Genomic DNA, 22,672 nt, shown 5'->3' on the forward strand with positions numbered 1-22,672 from the left:
CCGCATATAGGTTTCTCAAGAGGCAGGTCAGGTGGTCTGGTATTCCCGTCTCTTTCAGAATTTTCCACAGTTTATTGTGATCCACACAGTCAAAGGCTTTGGCATAGTCAATAAAGCAGAAATAGATGGTTTTCTGGAACTCTCTTGCTTTTCCCATGATCCAGCGGATGTTGGCAATTTCATCTCTGGTTCGTCTGCCTTTTCTAAAACCAGCTTGAACATCTGGAAGTTCACAGTTCACACACTGTTGAAGCCTGGCTTGGAGAATTTTGAGCATTACTTTACTAGCATGTGAGATGAGTGCAACTGTGCGGTAGTTTGAGCATTCTTTGGCATTGCCTTTCTTTGGGATTGGAATGAAAATCGACCTTTTCCAGTCATGTGGCCACTGCTGAGTTTTCCAAATTTGCTGGCATATTGAGTGCAGCACTTTCACAGCATCATCTTTCAGGATTTGAAATAGCTCAACTGGAATTCCATCACCTCCACTAGCTTTGTTCATAGTGATGCTTTCTAAGGCCCACTTGACTTCCCATTCCAGGATGTCTGGCTCTAGGTGAATGATCACACCATCGTGATTATCTGGGTCATGAAGATCTTTTTTGTACAGTTCTTCTGTGTATTCCTGCCACCTCTTCTTAATATCTTCTGCTTCTGTTAGGTCCATACCATTTCTGTCCTTTATCGAGCCCATCTTTGCATGAAATGTTCCCTTGGTATCTCTAATTTTCTTGAAGAGATCTCTAGTCTTTCCCATTCTGTTGTTTTCCTCTATTTCTTTGCACTGATCGCTGTAGAAGGCTTTCTTATCTCTTCTTGCTATTCTTTGGAACTCTGCATTCAGATGCTTATATCTTTCCTTTTCTCCTTTGCTTTTCATTTCTCTTCTTTTCACAGCTATTTGTAAGGCCTCCCCAGACAGCCATTTTGCTTTTTTGCATTTCTTTTCCATGGGGATGGTCTTGATCCCTGTCTCCTGTACAATGTCATGAACTTCCGTCCACAGTTCATCAGGCACTCTATCTATCAGATCTAGGCCCTTAATCTATTTCTCACTTCTACTGTATAATCACAAGGGATTTGATTTAGGTCATACCTGAATGGTCTAGTGGTTTTCCCTGCTTTCTTCAATTTAAGTCTGAATTTGGCAATAAGGAGTTCATGATCTGAGCCACAGTCAGCTCCCGGTCTTGTTTTTGCTGACTGTATAGAGCTTCTCCATCTTTGGCTGCAAAGAATATAATCAATCTGATTTCGGTGTTGACCATCTGGTGATGTCCATGTGTAGAGTCCTCTCTTGTGTTGTTGGACGAGAGTGTTTGCTATGACCAGTGCATTCTCTTGGCAAAACTCTGTTAGCCTTTTAGAATCGTTCAATTATGTCACATTAATTACAATTTAAAGGAAAAAAATGTAATCTCACTCTTAAATAAAAGACCTATTGGACACTGAGGCTCAAGTTTACTTATGTTTCATTTTCTCTCTGCACCACTGGTTTGCCACTACTCCAGATCACTTTCTTATCTGAACTATTCATGTCAGTTGGAAGTTGTTTCAGAAGACAAATGTGGCTAGTTGATAAGCTAACTGTTCTACCAAAAACTAAAACTAAAACCAAACCAAACTCAACCACAACACCTCTTTTGGAGAAATCATGGCTTACCATAAGACATAAAAGCTAGAAACATAATTCCAGCTCTCTCATACCTCTCCACACTCAACTCTAAATTCTTGTACTTTCATTTTTTAATATTAAACTATCTCATGACTCAAAATTTTAAAATTACTTAAAATGTTAAATTTTGCAGAGAAACACGATAAATTAAAGATTACCCTCATTTATTAGAATACATATTATTGCCTACTGCCAGAGAAACTGGGTTATCATTAAATAGTCCAGATCAGATCTGAAGCAAATTGTATTTAGTAGCTATTTTCAATGAAATAACATGCTTAAGAATCTTCTTTCATGTCCTCAAAAAGAAGAACAGTAATATAAAGTTTAATATACTGTTTTCTTGGTGAACAGTCATTTCAAACCCATAGGAGACATGCTAAAGAGACTTTATTTTTTAATAGAATATATTAAAATTTTTGAAATTAAACAGTCATAAGCTTGAAATACTTGAGGTGATCAATAAAAATGCTACAAACATTATTAAAGCAGGATAAAGATGGGACTTCTTGGCTGTCCAGTGATTAAGATATCACTCTTCCACTATGGGAGGCATACATCTGATCCCTGTTCAGGGAACTAAGATCCCGCATTAAAAAATAGAAAAAAACAAAAAGGCAGGATAAAGATTTTTTCAAAATATATTGCTTTCAGTTCCTTGTTTTAATGTTAAAGAACTCCTTTCAAGATCTAATAACAAATGAAAAGTTTACACCTCTGCTGCCCAAATAATTTCCCCATGTTTCCCAAATTTCTAATTCTAGAAAGGTCTTGCTTAGTTAATAAACCTTTTGTCTGGTATATTTACTTGTATATATTCTAAATGATTGAACACAAACAACTGAGCTTTATACTGAAACAATGACATTCTCATCTACAAAACTATGAAAACAACTGTTATACTATTTTAAAAGTCCCCAAAACAAAAAAAAAAAGTACAGCATTTAAATGTCTAAGAACTACTTAAGCTTAAAAGATTATTTTCATATTTTAACAAGTCAGGCAGTTGCTAATATTCTTATATGTCTATTTTTGACAAAAATCTAAAGCAGGAAATCAGAAGGGTCTGCCAAGAATGAACTATCCAAAAGAACTGAAAATATGACTTTGGAGAAATCACACTAAGATCTAGTTGCTAACAATTCTCAAACTATTGAAAGTCTCCCAGCCCAATATCATCCCATTTTTTCTCTATGATTACGACTATAATAAACACATTTCATAAAGTCTCAACCAGGCACAAGCTGATTCTGTCTCTAAGAATGAATACTCTTTTTAAAAGGACATGGTTTAAAAAAAAAACACTTAGGAAGGAAATTTTAATCAAAAGGAAAACACTATGGTCAAACCTCATCCAAGGTTAAAACAAAAAGTACTGAATACAGTCATAGGGCCTACATTCAAACTTTTTTTTAAAATATAAATTTATTTATTTTAATTGGAGGTTAATTATTTTAAAATATTGTATTGGTTTTGCCGTACGTTTAAACTTTTATCAAACTGATTTTTTACCAACACAGAAATTTTTTTAAAAGATTAAAAATTCACTTATAAGTACAGCATAAAAAAGTTTTTGATAGTTCAAGAATAATAATGGATGGGTAAAACAGATTTTTAAAAAAAACTATGCATTTCAGCAGTTTGATCAAATTCTGATAAGAGAAATACATGACTTATAAAAATTTACATTACAACAATAAATACTGGGGAAACTAAACCAGTAAATATTTACTTGGATGGCAAAGCACAGTGGTAAAGTGAACAGACTTAAAATTTAGCTCTGCCACTTACTAAGTACACTGTTTTAGGCAAATTACTTAATCAATAGCATCTATTAAATTGAAATAACAATACTTGCCTAGAAAGTAGGTATGAGAATTAAAAAAATTAATTCATATATAGTATTTATTATGTATTAAAAAGAAGAGACATCAATTTGTCAACAAAGATCTGTATATTCAAAGCTATGTTTTTTCCAGTAGTCATGGATGGATGTGAGAGCTGGACCATAAAGAAGGCTGAGTGCTGAAGAATTGATGCTTTTGAACCATGGTTTGGAGAAGACTCTAGAAGTCCCTTAGACTGGAAGGAGATCAGTCAATCATAAAGGAAATCAACCCTGAATATTCATTGGAAAGACTGAGGTTGAAGCTGAAGCTCCAATACTTTGGCCACCTGATGTAAACAGCCCACTCATTAGAAAACATCCTGATGCTGGTAAAGACAGAAGGCGGGAGGAGAAGGGGACGACAAAGGACGAGATGGTTGGATGTCATCACCAACTTAATGGACATGAGTTTGAGCAGGCTCCAGGAGATGGTGAAGGACAGGGAAGCCGGGGGTGCTGCAATCCATAGGGTTGCCCAGAGTTGGACACGACTGAGCGACTAAACAACAACACAGTATTTATTACAGTAGATGGCATATTTGCCTTTGATATAATAATGATATTGATATAATAATTATATAATATAATAATATAAAAAATGATGCAATATTTGGAACTATATATGGCAGAAAACTAATAATTTTTTATACACAAAATAAGAAACATGGCATAAAGGCAAACAGTAATTAAGAGATGGAGGAGCAACTGAAGTGCAGGAATAATTCTGAAAAACTAGCTTGAAAGAGCTAGTTTGAAGAATGAGTTGGAAGCGAACAGTGATAAAAAGGTAAAGTAATCAGGGAAGGCAAATACAGCACAAACATAAGTACAAAGGCCCTGATGGTTCAGATGGTAAAGAATATGCTAGCGATGCAGGAGACTCAGGTTCAACCCCTGGGTCAGGAAGATCCTCTGGAGAAGGGAACAGATACCCACTCCAGTATTCTTAACCTGGAGAATTTCAAGGACAGAGAAGCCTGGCGGGCTACAGTCCATGGGATGGCAAAGAGTTGAACATGACTGAGCAAATAACACTGAGCAAATAGCTGATTCAATCTGCTGTACAGCAGAAACTAGCACAACATTGTAAAGCAACTATACACTGCTGCTGCTGCTGCTGCTAAGTCGCTTCAGTCGTGTCCGACTCTATGCGACCCCACAGACAGCAGCCCATCAGGCTCCACCGTCCCTGGGATTCTCCAGGCAAGAACACTGGAGCGGGTTGCCATTTCCTATTCCAATGCATGAAAGTGAAAAGTGAAAGTGAAATCCATGGGATTTTCCAGGCAAGAGTACTGGAGTGGGGTGCCATTACCTTCTCTGAACTATACACTAATAAAAACTAATTAAAAAAAAAAAGACATGAACGAACAGGAGTTGGGGAAACAAGTCATGTTTCAGGAAGCAGTCTAGTGGAAAAAAAAAGAGAGAGAGATTTTGCATTAGGAGTACTGTTGAGAAGAAACAATGTCCCAAGAGAAAAGCAATACCATAAGAAAAAATCTTTCTGTTCTAGAACACAGTCCTAAGAGCCTATTTAAAACAGGAAAAATTTATTTCTTTCAAAGATTACTAAACGTCAAAAACAAGCAATTCAAGATTTTTATGAAGATATAAAAAGGAAAAGGAAGAAAAAATTTTGAAGTGGCAAAAAAATCTGATTCAACATCAAAATGTAGTCATGTAATAGATGAAAATGGCCAAATACTTTTCCATGAATATAAAAAAGTAAGAAACTCTCTTACACAATATTAGCACAATTAGAGATACAAACAGAAAACAGAGATATGGAAAAGATAAGGTATGAGAACAAAGGTAAATAAAACATGAATGTCAGAGTTGAAGGAAAAAAGGAAGGAAAAGAAGAATACATAACAGAAATGAAGATCAAAGTAAGAAAGAAAACATGAACAATATAGTAATGGAAATGAGATAAAGATATTAGAGAAGCTTAAAAAATTAAACATAAATGTGCAATTAAAATGAGAAAATGAAAGAAATGAAAGATAGACAGGCAATGTACCTTTAACTTGAAAGAAAACCAAAATACATAATAGTTAACAGGGTCACCATACTGGAGCTGCCCTATTTATATAATTATAAAATAACCTAAAACAAAGGTATAGCTAATATATTTGTATATTTAAACAGCCACAGGAAAAAAGACAGACTGCAGCTAAAAAAGCAATAGTTGAAACTGCCAATAATGAAAACTGGTAACACCCAAAATGTATTTGAAGAAAATAACTGTCAATCTAGAATTCTATGCAAGTTAAATGTTAGTCACTCAGTCATGTCTGACTCTTTGGGACCCCTTGGACCACACCCTGCCAGGCTTCTCTGTCCATGGAATTTCCCAGGCAAGAATACTGGAGTGGGTTGCCATTTTCTCTAGAATTCTATACCCAGTAAAATATCTTTCAAGAAAAGAGGCGAATTTTCAGTCAAACAAAAACTGAGTTAATCTTCATTAGAAGAAATTCTAAAGGATGTGCTTAAGGCAGAAGGAATATGATCTTAGATATAAAGTCAAAGATTCAAATTGCAATGAACAGCAAAAAAAATCAGTAAAATTTGATTAAATTAATGGATACTATAAAATCAAGATTAGAAGATTAGTAATGTCTTCTAGGATCTTTGAACATAGTATGAAAATAAAGAACAATAGCATATGAGCTGGAATGTAAGTAGATGGGAGTTGAAAATCTATTACATTCTTGTATTGATACATTTTGTTAAGTATTTATATCTGTAGTCATTTACAGATTCACCATAAAAAAATATAAACAGGCTGCACTACTTCCAAATAAATAAAGAAAAAATAGAAAGGTTAAAAGTTTAAAAAAATAAGAGACAAGAACCAAAGAGAAGAAATAAAGGACATGACAAAATTTTTCAGTAAAATGGTAGGATTAAACTCATATATTTACCACTAATTCAATCAAGTAAGTAAATTAATGTTCAAATCAAAAGAAGACAGATTAAAAAAAAAAACAACTAAATTTATAGGAGATACATCTCTGAAAAAAGGATACAGAAAGCTTGAAATTAAAACATGGAGATAGATATGCTATGTAAACACTTACCAAATAAAGGCAGTTATATTAATGTAAGACAATCTATGCCTTAAGGTAAAAACATTACTAGAGATAAAAATATACTTTAATACAAAAACTTTCATCCAAAATTAAAAAATTAAAAATTTGTGTGCATCTAGTAATATAGCTTCAAAATATACCAAGCAAAAGCTGACAGAATTATATGAAGAGAGAATTCCATAATCATAGCTGGAAGTGTTAACACATTTTTCTTAGTAATTGAGAGAATCAGATAAAAAACCTTACTAGGAAAGCAGACTTATACAACATGATAAGAAAACTAGACTAACTGGACTTAGATAAAACATTGCACCAACAACTAAAGAACTGGATTTTGTCCAAGTGCACATGTTTATAAAAATTCAAAAAGTAGGCAATATGGTAAGTCTTCTCAAATTCTGAAGAATTGGAATGTGCAAAATATGTACTTTGACCACTACGCATGTAGTTAGATAGAAGTAACGAAGAAAAGAGCCAGAAAACCTTTATGTATTTGGAAATTAAACTATATTTCTTATATAACTATGACTCACAAAAGAGCAGTATCATTTCCTAATGAAATTAATGAACTGGATAAAAATGAAAACAATTTATAGCACAATTAAAAAATAAGAAGAGGGAAATTTATGTCCTTAAATGCATGTAACAGGAAAATAACAAAGTCTGAAAATTAAAAAGCTAAGTATCCATCTCAGTAAATTATAAAAAGCATATTAACCTCAAAGAGAAAAAGAAGACAATATTAAACACAGAATATAAGTCAAGGACATAAAAGTTAATATAAAGAATCAACAAACCAGTTGGTTCTCTCAAAAGATAAACTTACGGTAAAAGTAATGAATTGGGGAGGGAGAAATAATTCATAAATAACAAATATTAGCATATTTTAAGAAATCCTACAAACATTAAACAGATAATAGTGGGGTATTAGGTACAGTTTCATGCTAGTAAGTTTGAAATTTTAGGTGATCTTATTAAACCTCAACCAACCAACCAAACAACTCTGAATAGTCCTATAAAGTTTAAAGAAATTGAAGTGGTAACCTAAAACTATTCCTGCAAGTAAATCTCAAGCACAGATCGTTAAATGGTAAATTCAACCAAGCATCTGAGAAAGAAATAATTCACATCTTACACTTATTCAGAAAACAGGAAGAAAAGGTTAAATCCTAAACATTTTATGTGAATTAGTCTAATAGGTATTAATCTAATTAGGTATGTCATGAAAGCATAAAATATGTAGATACTACCCTATCCATATTTATACAGGCATAAGACTCTATAAAATATAGGAGATCAAACCAGTCAATCCTAAAGGAAATCAGTTCTGAATATTCATTAGAAGGACTGATGCTGAAGCTGAAGCTCCAATACTTTCGCCACCTGATGCAAAGAGCAAACTCACAGGAAAAGATCCTGATGCTGGGAAAGATTGAAGGCAGGAAGAGAAGCGGACAACAGAGGATGAGATGATTGGATGGCACCACCAATTCAATGGACATGAGTTTGAGCAAGCTCCAGGAGTTGTGAAGGACAGGGAAGCCTGGCGTGCTACAGTCCATGGTGTTGCAGAGTCGGACATGACTGAGCAACTGAACAACAAAAAGGGAAGTTTCTAGGCAAACAGGAAGTCTATTAAAGAAATAAATATAGACCAACATTTTCTTAAAATACAGACTATACTTGAAGAAGAGCATACTAATATATCAAATATACTAAAAGTAGTTTTTGTTTCTTCCACCATAAGAAGTCTGAAAAATGCTTTGGATTCCCTGGACTTTCTTATGATCAGGCAGGAACTTCTTACCCTTCTCTACTATGTTTTTAATGGAGCACAAGCCAAAAAACTTTGCAGTGTTTACTTCCTTATTTGTCCAACAAATCATCATCAGTGAAGTCAGCAGCAAACTGAATAACCCTGGAAGGAATGTTTATTAACTAAACACTGTTCCAGGCCAGTGAAGTGTAAAAAAAGTATGACTTGGCTTAAGTCTCAAGCATAGTTACTACCAATTTCCCTAAACTTGGTTTCTTCCTAGAGTCAGAAGGATAAGTTAACTGTCTGCAACAGCAGAGTTACACATGATTTTAACAAGTTCTCTTAAATGCTGCTGCTGCTGCTAAGTCGCTTCAGTCGTGTCCGACTCTGTGCGACCCCAAAGACGGCAGTCCACCAGGCTCCCTCGTCCCTGGGATTCTCCAGGGAAGAACACTGGAGTGGGTTGCCATTTCCTTCTCCAGTGCATGAAAGTGAAAAGTGAAAGTGAAGTCGCTCAGTTGTGTCCGACTATTAGCGACCCCATGGACTGCAGCCTACCAGGCTCCTTTGTCCATGGGATTTTCCAGGCAAGAGTACTGGCGTGGGGTGCCATTGCCTTCTCCCTCTCTTAAATGAGTCTGTTGCTAAACAGGCAGTTCTAAAACCTGTTTTTAGCTAATTACATAAAATTGCTGGTGGGTCTGTTGTTTACCTTAACAAAATATTAAATGCCATAAAAAGATTTACAACATAAATTTACTTGTGCCTTCATCTACAAAGTTAAAAAATATAAACTAATTCTCAGAAATGGTATACATACACATATATACACACACACACATATATACTTTCATTAGTGGGATTTTGATTATAAGAGATTATTACATATGTTCTATTTGTATATACTCCAAAGTATATTCTATTTAAACACAGTAATCATTTATTTGAAAGTATCATCATCAATTAGATAAACAGTAACAATGCATAAGGTTGAGAGGCAGGTTTGTTATTATTACACAGTGGAGCTGGGAGCAATTCATTTTAACTTAACTTTAAATTTATAAACTCAAAGAAGGTACTGGTTCTGTTTCTCTAACTGTAAAATATTCAACCAATCCTAAAGGAAATCAGTCCTGAATATTCACTGGAAGGACTGATGCTGAAGCTGAAGCTCCAATACTTTGGCCACCTGATGTGAAGAGCTGACTCATTGGAAAAGACCCTGATGACTGGGAGAGACTCAAGGTGAGAGAAGAAGGGGACGACGGAGGATGAGATGGTTGGATGGCATCACCAACTCAATGGACATGAGTTTGAGCAAGCTCTGGGAGCTGATGATGGACAGGGAAGCCTGGCGTGCTGCAGTCCATGGGGTTGCAAAGAGTCGGACACGACTGTGTGACTGAACAAGAACAACAAATCTGATAAGTGAGTGCCTAATAATAATGAAAGATAGTGATAAGATTAAAATATATGAAAAGAGCACCAGGAAGGTTTACTGTTCTTTGTTTCTATTAAAGCAATAGGATTTCTATACAACTTTGCATCATTTCACAAGTTTTATACTGAGCATTAAGCTTTTTCACTTACAGTGCTTCTGACTCCAAATGTGTGGGTTTTCTCCTTACACCAAACATTTCTCCAATTCTCTGACTCCCACTTGATATCCAACAGAGATTCAATTCAATTCTGACAGTATCTACTTGGAGTTAGTGTCAGATCTCATAAGTTAAAGGACTTAGTCTGACAAGACTATCCTCACTTCAAATTCCAATTGTAAATTCCATGCCACTGGTACTTGTGACCTACCAGCTGTAAATTGGGGTTTCCCACAGCACCGTTCAGAGTCAATGAGTCTAGAGCAATCACATAATTTAGGAAAGCACTTTAGTTACTATCACTGGTTTATTATAAAGGATTCAAATCCGAAACAGCCAAATGGAAGAAAAATGTAGGGCAAGGTACGAGGGTGGGGGAGGTGTGTGTGTGTGACTGGAAGTGTGTGTTTGTGTACCTTCCATACCCTTCATGCCATGCTCCCTAGCACCTCAATGTGTTCATCAAACAGAAGTAATCTGAACCCCACTGTTCTGGGCTTTTGGCAAGACACCATTAGGTGGGGATGACTGATTAAAACATGGTTTTAGGTGACTGAACACCATCTTTGACTCTGCTTCTCTCCCCAGAGATCAGGGATGGGGCTGAATCACATGGTTTGATTTTTATGGAGATCTGAAGTTACCTAGGGACTTCAGCACCAGTCATCTCAGCATACAAAAGACACGTATCACTCTGCAGATCCCAAGGGTTTTAGGAGTTTGTGCCAGGAAACAGAAAAGACCAAATACTTATTTTTCATTATAACACAAGCAGCTACTCTATACTCTGTTACTATGACAGTTCAATTTTTTAAAAGCATGCTACTCTATACAATAAGAACACAGTTCCTTAAATAACAAAACACAAGACATTAAATATTTAATTGGTATCATCCTCCAAAACAATTACCTTGGGAGATTATATTGTTAGGGGAAACACACACCCTGGTCAGGCACCATAGTAACCATCTGCATGAGTTATTTTACAACAGGAGGTCCCAGTAAAGAACATGGAATTAATAGCTACCACTCTTTCCAGGAAGAGTTCGGGAAAGGTCAAAAGACCATGTGTCCCACCATTTCCCAGAATTCTCGCTGGCATCTATCTTGGCTGAGCAATGCATGTGCCCCCAGGAAGGACTCTAAGTCGAAATGATTGGCCAGAGACAACCCAGAAACTAATCCCATCACAATAAAACCTGAGACTGCCAGCCACGTGGCAGAGCAGTTCTCCTGGGTTCCCTTATCCTACTGCTCTCTGCTTGGGTGCCCCTTCCCAATAAAGTCTCTTGCTCTGTTGGCACATGTGTCTCCTGGGATAGTTCATTTTCCAGTGTTAGACAAGAGCCCACTCTCAGGCCCTGGAAGGGGTTCTCCTTTCTGCGACAATATTATGCCCTAACATTCACATTTCTTTCAGAGTCACATCACAGGCTAGCCAAGAAAATTAGCAATTATGTAGCATTCACATCACACAGACAATGTTTCCAATACAAATCTCTTCATTACCAACTATATCATTATTAACTATATACTAATAAAATTTTTTGGCTTACCCAAGCACTCCCCACCCCCAAATTGTGTGTGTGTGTGTATCAGTCGCTCAGTGGTGTCTGACTATTTGTGACCCCATGGACTGTAGTCTGCCAGGCTCCTCTGTACATGGAATTCTCCAGGCAAGAATACTGGAGTGGGTTGCCATTTCCTCCTCCAGGATATCTTCCTGACCCAGAGAACCTGGGTCTCCTGTGCTGGCAGGCAGATTCTTAACCATCTGAGCCACCGGGGAAGCCCCAAATTACACTATTAAAAAAATGACAATTTGTTATCAACAAAAATATGTAAAGGCATAGGTCACTGGTACTGAAAGCAACATTAAAAGAATTTTTCTAAGTCGCTCAGTGCTAGTCAGTGTTAGCATCTGTAAGTACATGGTTTTCCAAGATGAAAACTTAAATTTAGATACGTGAGTTCAAGTATGTTACTTGCTTATTTTTCAAGTTTCATTATCACATTATGGACCTGTCTTACAGAAAAGAAGTCCCTAACTCAAGGAGCTAAATCTTTAGAGTAAAAAGATGGGGGAAGAGAAGGGAAAGAAGAAAAGAAAACTAAGAACTGACACAAACTTACATTCTTTAAAAACAAACAAACCCTGTTTCTTGTATATACTTAATAATCGCCCTAATAACCAATCTAAGTATGTTTATGACATACCATTTACAGCTTTTTCAATCAATTCTTCACAAGCATCAAAATCACCCTTTAATACCAATTTATCATGCAGATCTGTTAACATTGGATGTTCCAGGGCAATCTTGGTTTTCTTTTGCAGTGATTCAAAGGCTTCTGTATAGTTATGTTGTCTAAAGTGTTTTAGGCAAAGACGAATAGCTTCCTGTTCACGGTACTACTGGAACACAAGAGAAGGTATAAAAAAAAGAGATCTGGTTAGTTATTACTTTAGGAAATAATAAGTGACAATTACTAACCTAAAGCGAGCATTTTAAACATTAACTAAACATACTAAGCATAACTTAGCATTGTACTAACTCTATTCATTAGTGTCATTACTAATTCCACTATTAAATGACAAAGCTGAAGCCTAGTCAATTGTAATAACTTGCCAAAGGTCACAAAGTATATAGCAGAAAGATATTAGAGAGATGAAGATATACAGATATATATATTGGAATATTATTTCATGAAGACAAAAGATACCAAAAGATGAAACCAGGCCTAATTCTGAACCTTCAAGAAAAGAACCAGAAAAAATATTTATCAAATCTTACTTAAGATGATAAAAATAATAGCTTCCAAGGTTTTTACTAATCGGGCAACAATGTTGGTACTGAAAGCACAGAAGCCATTAAATACACGCTCTTTGTTCTTAGTTCTTAGTAATAAGTTACTAGTTGAATGACAAATATTATCAAATGTTCATGTATTTCAAATTCACAAACAGGTTTTATGATTAAAATCATCGGGAAGAAACTATTTAAGTTTCATAATTTTTTTCTAACCCTGAGCTAATTCATTGATTAAATAGCTATAAAGTAAAAAAAACTCAATTAATTACAATCCAAAAAGAAATATTCAATGTCCTGTCTCTTCCCTAAAAGGATGAATGCCAAAAAACAAGATCACATATATAATTTAAAAGAAAATTTAACTTCAAGTTTAAGTTATGACATAGGGAACAGACTTATGGACAAGGGTAGGGGAGAAGTGGGAGACGATGAAATAAATGGAGAGAGCAGGACAGATGCATATACACTAACATGTGTAAATAGTTAGCCGATGGGAATTTGCTGTAGGACTCAGGGAACTCAAACTGGGGCTCTGTAATTACCTAGGATTACAGAGTGGGCAAAACGGAAGAGGGAGATTCAAGAGCGGGGGGGACATATCTATACCTATTGTAATTCATGTTGAAGTATGACAGAAATCAAACTAATACTGTAAACCAATCATCAATCAAAAATAAATAATTATTTTAAAAAGGAATAAGTTATAAAACTTCCACAAATTTCCTAAATAAGAATACAACAAACTGACATGGAACCAATGCATAATAACCAAATAAAAATATAATTTACTTGTCAGCATTACTGTTTAATAAGGCAGGAACATTTACAAGACTCAAAACACTAATCAGTTTATAGTTTTTGATAATATATTAATGACAGGTTACCAAAACACTTTTTCTTAAACACTATAGCAAGGTTTTCCCTCATCAATTAACAAAAGAATAATTCTATATACAAACTAACTTGACATTAATAGCTTCATATGCTTGGCTTCTAAATAAAGATTTACCTAACTATCTGGAACCATATTAAACAGTAATACCTTGTTATCATCCTGACTTTAATTTCTAGAGGTTTACAATAATACAGAGAACTTGACAAAAGAATGACCAAACAATTTTAAGTTCTCAAATATAATCTGTCCACAATGTTGTGGGGGAAAAGGTGCAATCTGCAATTTCTCACAGTATCAAGCGATTTGTGAATATATTAAAGAAAACACATGTACGTATCAGAAGCTAAAGAGAAAATATTTTCCGGTATCAGAAAACCTTACTCATTAATTTTTAAAAAAAAAGAACCAGAGAATTTAGAAGACTGTTAAGTATCTGCTAAGCACTGTTATGTGTATAACACTGTAATTGTCATTTTTAATGTTTAAGAATATCATCTCTACCTGGAAATAATTTAGAATATTACAGGCAATCCCAGAAAATATATTAAAAATATAGAAAAATCCAGAATCTACTTTAAATTGAATATAATCAAATCCCCACAATAAATTAGTCAAACAAAAAGTTCCTCAATTACACTGACCAGAAAAGAACTGAAATTCTATTAAAAAAAAAAAACAAAAAAACTTAGAAAGAACCTATATTGCTTCCCAGCCTCCTAAGAGATGAGTTGACAGTTCAGCCCAAGAAGTCAGGAAACAGTGATGAGATTAAAGCTTATCACTCCCCTAAGGAGAAATAGTCCTCCCCTCAACAAAAACATAGCAGAAAGAGTTAAATGGATATACATCAGAAACAAAGATGAAACATTAAAGGTGTTCAAAAAAAACCAAAGACCCATTTGTTAATAATTTAAATTCACACTTCTCAGGCTGCATTTATTATATAAAATGACCTATGAATAAAATTGGAGAAGGAAATGGCAACCCACTCCAGTGTTCTTGCCTAGAGAATCCCATGGATGGGGGAGCCTGGTGGGCTGCCGTCTATGGGGTCGCATAGAGTCGGACACGACTGAAGCAACTTAGCAGCAGCAGCAGCAGCATGAATAAAATTATTAAATATTATCTTTATACTCCCTATAAGAATAAGATCACACTATTTATAGAAACTATCTCAAATTTTAGTTCTTTAAAAGAAAAAGTTAACATTGCTATTTTACTTAACATGAACACAAAGGAGGAATACATAATAAAAGCAATCCAGAACCACAACTACCCAACTGAAAACTACATACAAATATTTCTATCAATACAGATTTGGTATATTAATATAATAGCAGATTCTGGTGTCACACTGCCTGCATTGATGCACTGCCTTGAGCACTTGACAGCTGTGTGTCCTGAGGCAAAATACTTATCCTCTCTGTGTTCTACTTCATCATCTGTAAAATATGGCTAATAATTGTACCTATCTCATAGAGTGGCAATGAGTGAATAAGTGACAAAGAAGGTTATAACCTAGCAAAATGCAAATGTTTAATAAACACTGATTCATCTTTTTAATTATCATTACTGTTCTCAATATTTTAAATTAATCTCAAGACAAGAGCATGACACAATTCTCTATTACAGGCATCTGAAACATAAAATCCGCATTTTAAAATACAGTCCTACCTTACTATACCAGTTGAGACAGGGTTGTACTACATCAGGATCATCAATGCCACTAAGTTCAACATACCAGATGCTAAAGTTAAAGCTGGGTCCCCATGATAAAAGTGGAACTTGGAGGAGGAAGAAAAGAAAGAAAAAGAAAAAAATTAACATAGTTCAAACAAAACTTTAGCAAAGTAAAACAACAATTCAAACTTAATAGCAAATTTTCTGAATACCTTCTATATGCCCAGCACATTGGTGCTAGGGCTACAGCAGCAAAATGAAACATGATCTATGCCATTATGAGGTTGCTTTAATTATAAAAACATAAGGACATATTCAAAGTGTCATGTATCTATCCCCCCCAAAACAGGACCAGGGCTAGATGATTTATTTTAGCAGGTTAGTTTTTATCAATGCCACAAGAAACAAATAATTACTATAAAAGCTATTTATAATTTAAACTGTATCAGAGCACAGAAAGAGACAAACTTCAACTGCTTAGCAAAGTGGCATATCCCAGAAAACAAAACCAGAAGAGAAAAGTTTTAAGGATAATATCAGCTCTGACTATATATTCAAAATTTTAAATAATACTGATTTTTTTAAAAAAGCAAATTAATTCTACCAGGTTTTCACTGCACTAAATAGAATTAGTTCAAGGAATGGAAGGTTGTTTCAACAGGAGTGATAATAATGTAATTCATCATGTTAAGTAAAAGAGAAACATATTTGATTACTTCAACAGATGCTAAGAGCAAACTTTTGGAGAAGGCACTGGCACCCCACTCCAGTACTCTTGCCTGGAAAATCCCATGGATGGACCAGGAGCCTAGTAAGCTGCAGTCCATGGAGTCGCTAAGAGTCGGACACAACTAAGCGACTTCACTTTCACTTTTCACTTTCATGCATTGGAGAAGGAAATGGCAACCCACTCCAGTGTTCTTGCCTGGAGAATCCCAGGGACGGGGGAGCCTGGTGGGCTGCCATCTATGGGGTCGCACAGAGTCGGACATGACTGAAGCGACTTGGCAGCAGCAGCAGCAAGAGCAAACTAATAAAATTTACTTAAAAAAAAAAAAACCCCAAAACTCTTAATATATAAGGAACAGAGGCAGAAGTAAACTTTGCTACTTAGATTTTTTTCTTAAGTATCAAAACCTCAACCCACCACCCCCCTCAAACAAACCAAAACAAAACAAAAAACTAACAGAGAAACATTAAGTATTCCCACTCAAATCAGGAACATGACAGAGAGGCCTAATATCTCTACTATTCAACCTATATGGGAGATCCTAGCCAGTGCAATCAGGAAAACCCCTGCAAATTAAGGAAAAAATATCACCTGAAGATGATTTAGTTCATCTACCTAAAAAATTCAAGACATTTAACTGAAAAACTTTTATTTAAAGTTTATATGCAAGAAAAAAGGAAAAAGCTTAAAATATCTCAGAATAAACTTTAAAATATGCAAGGTAATAAAATTTTAAAACATAAATACTTAATATATTTCTAGACGGGAAAACTCAAAGGTTGTAAACATGTTGATTCCCTTCAAATTAATTATAAATTTAATGTAATCTCATAATCCTTATGGTATAGATCCTATTTTTTTGACATCAGACAAGCTCATCTGAAAAATATCAACAATACAAAATATCTAAAATAATACAAATAATAAGAAAATAAACATACTAAAAGATAAAGGAATTTTAAGTTTGGTATTAGTGAAAGAAAACAAAGTAACATTACGGGAGCACAAGAGTATGTCCAAACATCTCTGAAGGATCCAGAGGAATTTCACAGAATCAAGATAACATATCACATCAGTAATGACAGGACACAGCAGACAGAAGTTTTTAACCTGTGATTGATAGGCTCCCCACAACCCTTTCAGGAGGTCCCATGTGGTCAAAACTACTTTTCATAATAAGACTAAGGCTTTGTAGCATTTTCTTTTTTTTCTAAACTGTACTGACATTTGCACTCATGGTACAAAGGCAATGCTGAATAAAACCGTTGGCATCTTGGTAGTGCCATAAAAAGTAGTAGCATGAGACTGTTCCAGTGTTCATTCCTTAATACAGTATGAACTGAACTGTATTACTCGCCATCACACACCTGCAGTTAAAATACAAAATGACAATTCATTTAACAATGTCTTCTGCAAATAGATAGCCAGTGGGAATTTGATTTATGATGCAGGGAGCACAAATCCAGTGTTCTCTGACAACCTAGATGGTGAGATGGGGTGGGGGTGTGAGGGAAGTTCAAGAGGCAGGGGACATATGTATACCCATGGCTGATTCATGCTGATGCATGGCAGAAATCAGCATAATACTGTATGGCAGTTATCCTCTGATTAAAAATAAATTTATTAAAAAAATAAAATGTTTTTCCATAAAAAAGAAAATAGCATAAAGTAAGCTACAACAATATAGTTTACTGCACAGCTAATATAGCCAACATTTTATAACTTTAAATGGACCATAAGATATATCATAACACTGTACACTTGAAATTCGTATAATTTAATAAATCAAGTATAATTTAATAAACAGTATAAAAAGTAAATATATAAATAAATTTATTTCTTGGTTTGTGAAAAGTTTTCTAAATTTTCTTAAATGATGCTCACTTTCATAGCTCCTAGAAACGCATACATTTTTTTAAATAAAATGTCGTTTTGCCTGTAATATACACTTAAAAACGCAACATAAACTCCTAAAATTGTGACTGCATTATCAATTTAATATTAATTTTAACTGCAATGCTTAATTGTGCATTCATCCTTCTAATTAAAATAGTATGATTAAAACATGAAAAATGTCTCTGATGTCGTGTAAAATTAATTTTAGTAAATTCCTATCATTAAGTACACATCATTTTAATATTCTGTGCAGCACAATGGAAAGTACACAAAAGGCACTTTTGCTGCACGTGAAAGTACGATGGCCTTCTCAAGGAAAAGAACCTGTGTAAGCTGGGAGCTGAAACAGCCACTGAAATAGCTCTGTAGGATACTATTTTTTCTTAAAAGAAAAACTGACATCTAGTATTTAGATTTCAGTATCTGCCAGACATTTACCTGTCATTTCAAAGACAACAAATAACAGTATTTATTGACAAAATTCAAGCTTTTGAGGAAAAATCAGAATTTCGGAAATTCAGTATTCAGCATTGTGAGCTTAGCTACTTTCCAATACTTTTCTGATAAGATTGGTGGTAATAATAACAAGTGTGATTTTTAAAAAATATTATATAATGAAATGTTCCAACATTTGAAAGATTTGCATAACTCAGTGAATCACATTTTCTAAATTACCAATAAATGATTTTACAAGGTACAAAACAGAACAATGGATTTTAGTACCATACCAACATGGTTCAGACTGAGTAATGTCTAAGAAACTAATACTTGTCAATTTTTGATTAAGTATCAAAACAGAGTATCTACAATATTTCACATCAGGGCTACTAATTTCCAAGTCCACTGCTATTTCCTAGCATATGAGACTCAATGAAGAGCTAAGATGTACTAGGTCAGATGCTTTCCTATTTTTGTCATCTAAAGGATGCTGAGTGAGTAAAGATAGAGAAAAGCAACAGGAACCAGTCATCAGGATATACGCAGGATTCCCGGAATGTTTAATATGACCTTCAGTTTATATGTGCAAATAATACAAACTTCAGAAATAACAAATACTGAATTATCATCACTGTTTCGGTGTGCATTTCTTCAGAAGTACCATTTAAAAAGCGTTATCTACTACATCACAGCAATAACCATTAAGCAGTATAAATATCAGAATAAAATAACATTCTAAACCCAAGACCCCAAGAACACAGTCTGTAACTGTAACTTATTAGTGATCTGAAATCCATTCTTAAGTTCCAAGTCCAATTTCAATAAAATCAGGAGGGAAAAAAGCTTCCTATTACATCTATTCCAGTCAGAAAAATGTTCATTTATTAAATCCTTATAAGCAACTGTGGGAGGGAGGTTAATTAGGAAATCATCTCACAAGATCTTCTATTAGACAAATAAAGAGTACAGTGAATTTTTAACAAACTGAAGGCATATATACAGGATGAGCAGAATGATATATACCCATTTCAAATATACACCAGTGATTTCTGGTGGCATTAACAACACTAATACTGAATATCAGACCCACTCTGTGTTGTTTATCAGAAACCTAAATGTGAACTGGAGCACCAAGCACACCTTCCTTGCTCCCTAATAAAAGATGCCTTTGCTCTCACCTAAAATAAAAAAATTTTTTTAGAAACTCCGCACATCCCAAGGCTAAGAGACTGTATCCTAAGATTCACTATCAGTTCTTCCAATGGGATAAACAGGCAAAGACAAGATCAGGATCAATGCCTGCCACACATTTTCATAAAATGGCATGCACAGAAAATGACAAGCTACTTAGTACACAAGCACACTAGGCTCTAGGATTCTGTGATTCTAGGATTGGCAGGGAGTCAATGTACACATGTACACATATGTTCAATATGCTTTGCAGTATCATTAGGAAAGCTCTTGTCTAGATGTAAACAGCTCTTAGAAGATGCTGGTAATTTTAAGCTCAGGTTCTGGAAGACTATAAAAATTCGACATTAACTTCGCTGAAAGAGTGCATCTACTCTTACTCAGTTCAGTTCAGTTTAGTTGCTCAGTCGTGTCTGACTCTTTGTGACCTCATGAACTGCAGCATGCCAGTTCCCTGTCCATCACCAACTCCTGGAGCTTCCTCAAACTCATGTCCATTGAGTCAGTGATGCCACCCAACCATCTAATCCTCTGTCGTCCGCTTCTCCTCCCGCCTTCAATCTTTCCCAGCCTTAGGGTCTTTCCAAACGAGTCAGCTGTTCACATCAGGTGGTCAAAGTACTGGAGTTTCAGCTTCAGCATCATTCTTTCCAATGAATATTCAGGACTGATTTCCTTTAGGATGGGCTGGTTGGATCTCCCTGCTGTTCAAGGGACTCTCAAGAGTCTTCTCCAAAATCACAATTCAAAAGCATCAATTCTTCGGTGCTCAGCTTTCTTTATAGTCCAACTCTCACATCCATACATGACTACTGGAAAAACGATAGCTTTGACTAGACGGACCTTTGTTGGCAAAGTAATGTCTCTGTTTTGAATATGCTATCTAGGTTGGTCATAACTTTTCTCCCAGAGAGTTAGCGTCTTTTAACTTCATGGCTGCAGTCACCATCTGCAGTGATTTTGGAGCCCAAAAAAATAAAGCCTGACACTGTTTCCCCATCTATTTCCCATGGAGTGATGGGACCAGATGCCATGATTTTAGTTTTCTGAATGTTGAGTTTTAAGCCAACTTTTTCACTCTCCTCTTTCACTTTCATCAAGAGGCTCTTTAGTTCCTCTTCACTTTCTGCCATAAGAGCGGATCATCTGCATATCTGAGGTTACTGATATTTCTCCCGGCAATCTTGATTCCAGCTTGTGCTTCTTCCAGCCCAGCATTTCTCATGATGTAGTCTGCATATAAGTTAAATAAGCAGGGTGACAATATACAGCCTTGATGTAATCCTTTTCCTATTTGGAACCAGTCTGTTGTTCCACGTCCAGTTCTAACTGTTGCTTCCTGACCTGCATACAGGTTTCTCAAGAGGACAGGTGGTCTGGTATTCCCATCTTTTGAAGAATTTTCCACAGTTTGTTGTGATCCACACAGTCAAAAGCTTTGGAAGACTGTAAAAATTCAAGATTAACCTCGCTGAAAGACTGCGTCTACTCTACTTACAAACGAATGAATGCAGTAAGTACACAAAACACTCAGCACAGTAACTGGCATATGGTAAGTGCTCAATAAATGCTAGATATTAGTATTATTAACTCTTATTCCTATAACAATTTTCTGCTTAATAGTATACTTTTAAAATGTTACCTCTCCACATGCTCTCATGAAAGCCACCACTGGGGTACATTCTTCCCCTACTTCCCCACCTCCCTCTGACAAGACACAGTACTCATCCTAGACTTCCAGACTCCTGAGGATCCAGAATGCAGGTTGAGTCCAATCAAAGCTAAAGCTTCTCTCTGAACCTCTGACACCTACTCAGGCTACAAAAATCCAAAAAATTCACAGAAATCTAAGTCATCTCATCTACCAAAACCCAGAACTCCTCCAGAATCCTTCCAAAAAATGAGTACTTCTTTGTGCCTTCACATCACCTTATTTCCTGATACAACTACTACCTTGGCTATGAATCAATATACAAACCTTTCTAGTCACCATAAAACTAATAACCTTATCCCATTCAACTTTATGTTTTCAGCCATCTGATCTAATCGCCCACTGAGGTTTTCCCTTCCAAACTTCAAACTTGCTCTCTTGAATCTAACCACCCAAATAACTACTCTCCTTCCTTACTAAACTTAATTTTTACTTACAAAGCTTACCTGAAACTAAGCTTCTTCCTAAGGCCAACTCTCAACTTTCACACTAATTCCTACTGAAGACTTCACTCCAGTATGAGCTCTTTGGTTTTTTGTTTGGTGATTCACCTTGGATATTCAATGAACGCTGTGACTCAATCCCTCTCAGATTTAAATGTAAAATGAAAAGTACACAGGATTCAGAGTAAGCAAACTGTATTGAAATATAGCTATAAAAATAACTAAGATATAAAATTATGATATAGAAATATATATGCTTTTTATTAGCACATTAGCTAACAAGATTCTAGTGGCAGGTCTAATAATTACCATAATTTCAAAGATACAATATTTGCCACAGTGTAATGTGATGAGAGATGGGAACACCAGACCACCTGACCTGCCTCTTGAGAAATCTGTATGCAGCTCAGGAAGCAACAGTTAGAACTGGACATGGAACAACAGACTGGTTCCAAACAGTAAAAGGAGTACGTCAAGGCTGTATATTGTCACCCTGCTTATTTAACTTCTATGCAGAGTACATCATGAGAAACGCTGGGCTGGAAGAAGCACAAGCTGGAATCAAGATTGCCGGGAGAAATATCAATAACCTCAGCTATGCAGATGACACCAACCTTATGGCAGAAAGTGAAGAGGAACTAAAAAGCCTCTTGATGAAAGTGAAAGTGGAGAGTGAAAAAGTGGGCTTAAAGCTCAACATTCAGAAAAAGAAGCTCATGGCATCCAGTCCCATCACTTCATGGGAAATAGATGGGGAAACAGTGGAAACAGTGTCAGACTTTACTTTTTTGGGCTCCAAAATCACTGCAGATGGTGACTGCAGCCATGAAATTAAAAGATGCTTACTCCTTGGAAGGAAA

General features: G+C 35.4%; 1 protein-coding gene across 5 annotated transcripts in view; it reads right to left on the reverse strand.

Moving 5' to 3' along the window:
- Positions 1 to 22,672, reverse strand: part of MKLN1 (muskelin 1, intracellular mediator containing kelch motifs) — a 386,334-nt gene that overhangs the window by 102,657 nt on the left and 261,005 nt on the right. For all 5 annotated transcript variants that reach the window (XM_010831658.1, XM_010831662.1, XM_010831660.1 and 2 more), the window contains 2 exons: positions 15,398 to 15,507; positions 12,236 to 12,428 (listed from right to left, as the gene is read on the reverse strand). In XM_010831658.1, coding sequence (XP_010829960.1) covers positions 12,236 to 12,428; positions 15,398 to 15,507 — 303 coding nt within the window. The remainder of the gene's footprint in view (positions 1 to 12,235; positions 12,429 to 15,397; positions 15,508 to 22,672) is intronic.

This window comes from Bison bison, unplaced genomic scaffold (genome assembly GCF_000754665.1).
Source record: "Bison bison bison isolate TAMUID 2011002044 unplaced genomic scaffold, Bison_UMD1.0 scf7180017864530, whole genome shotgun sequence".
NCBI lineage: Eukaryota > Metazoa > Chordata > Mammalia > Artiodactyla > Bovidae > Bison > Bison bison.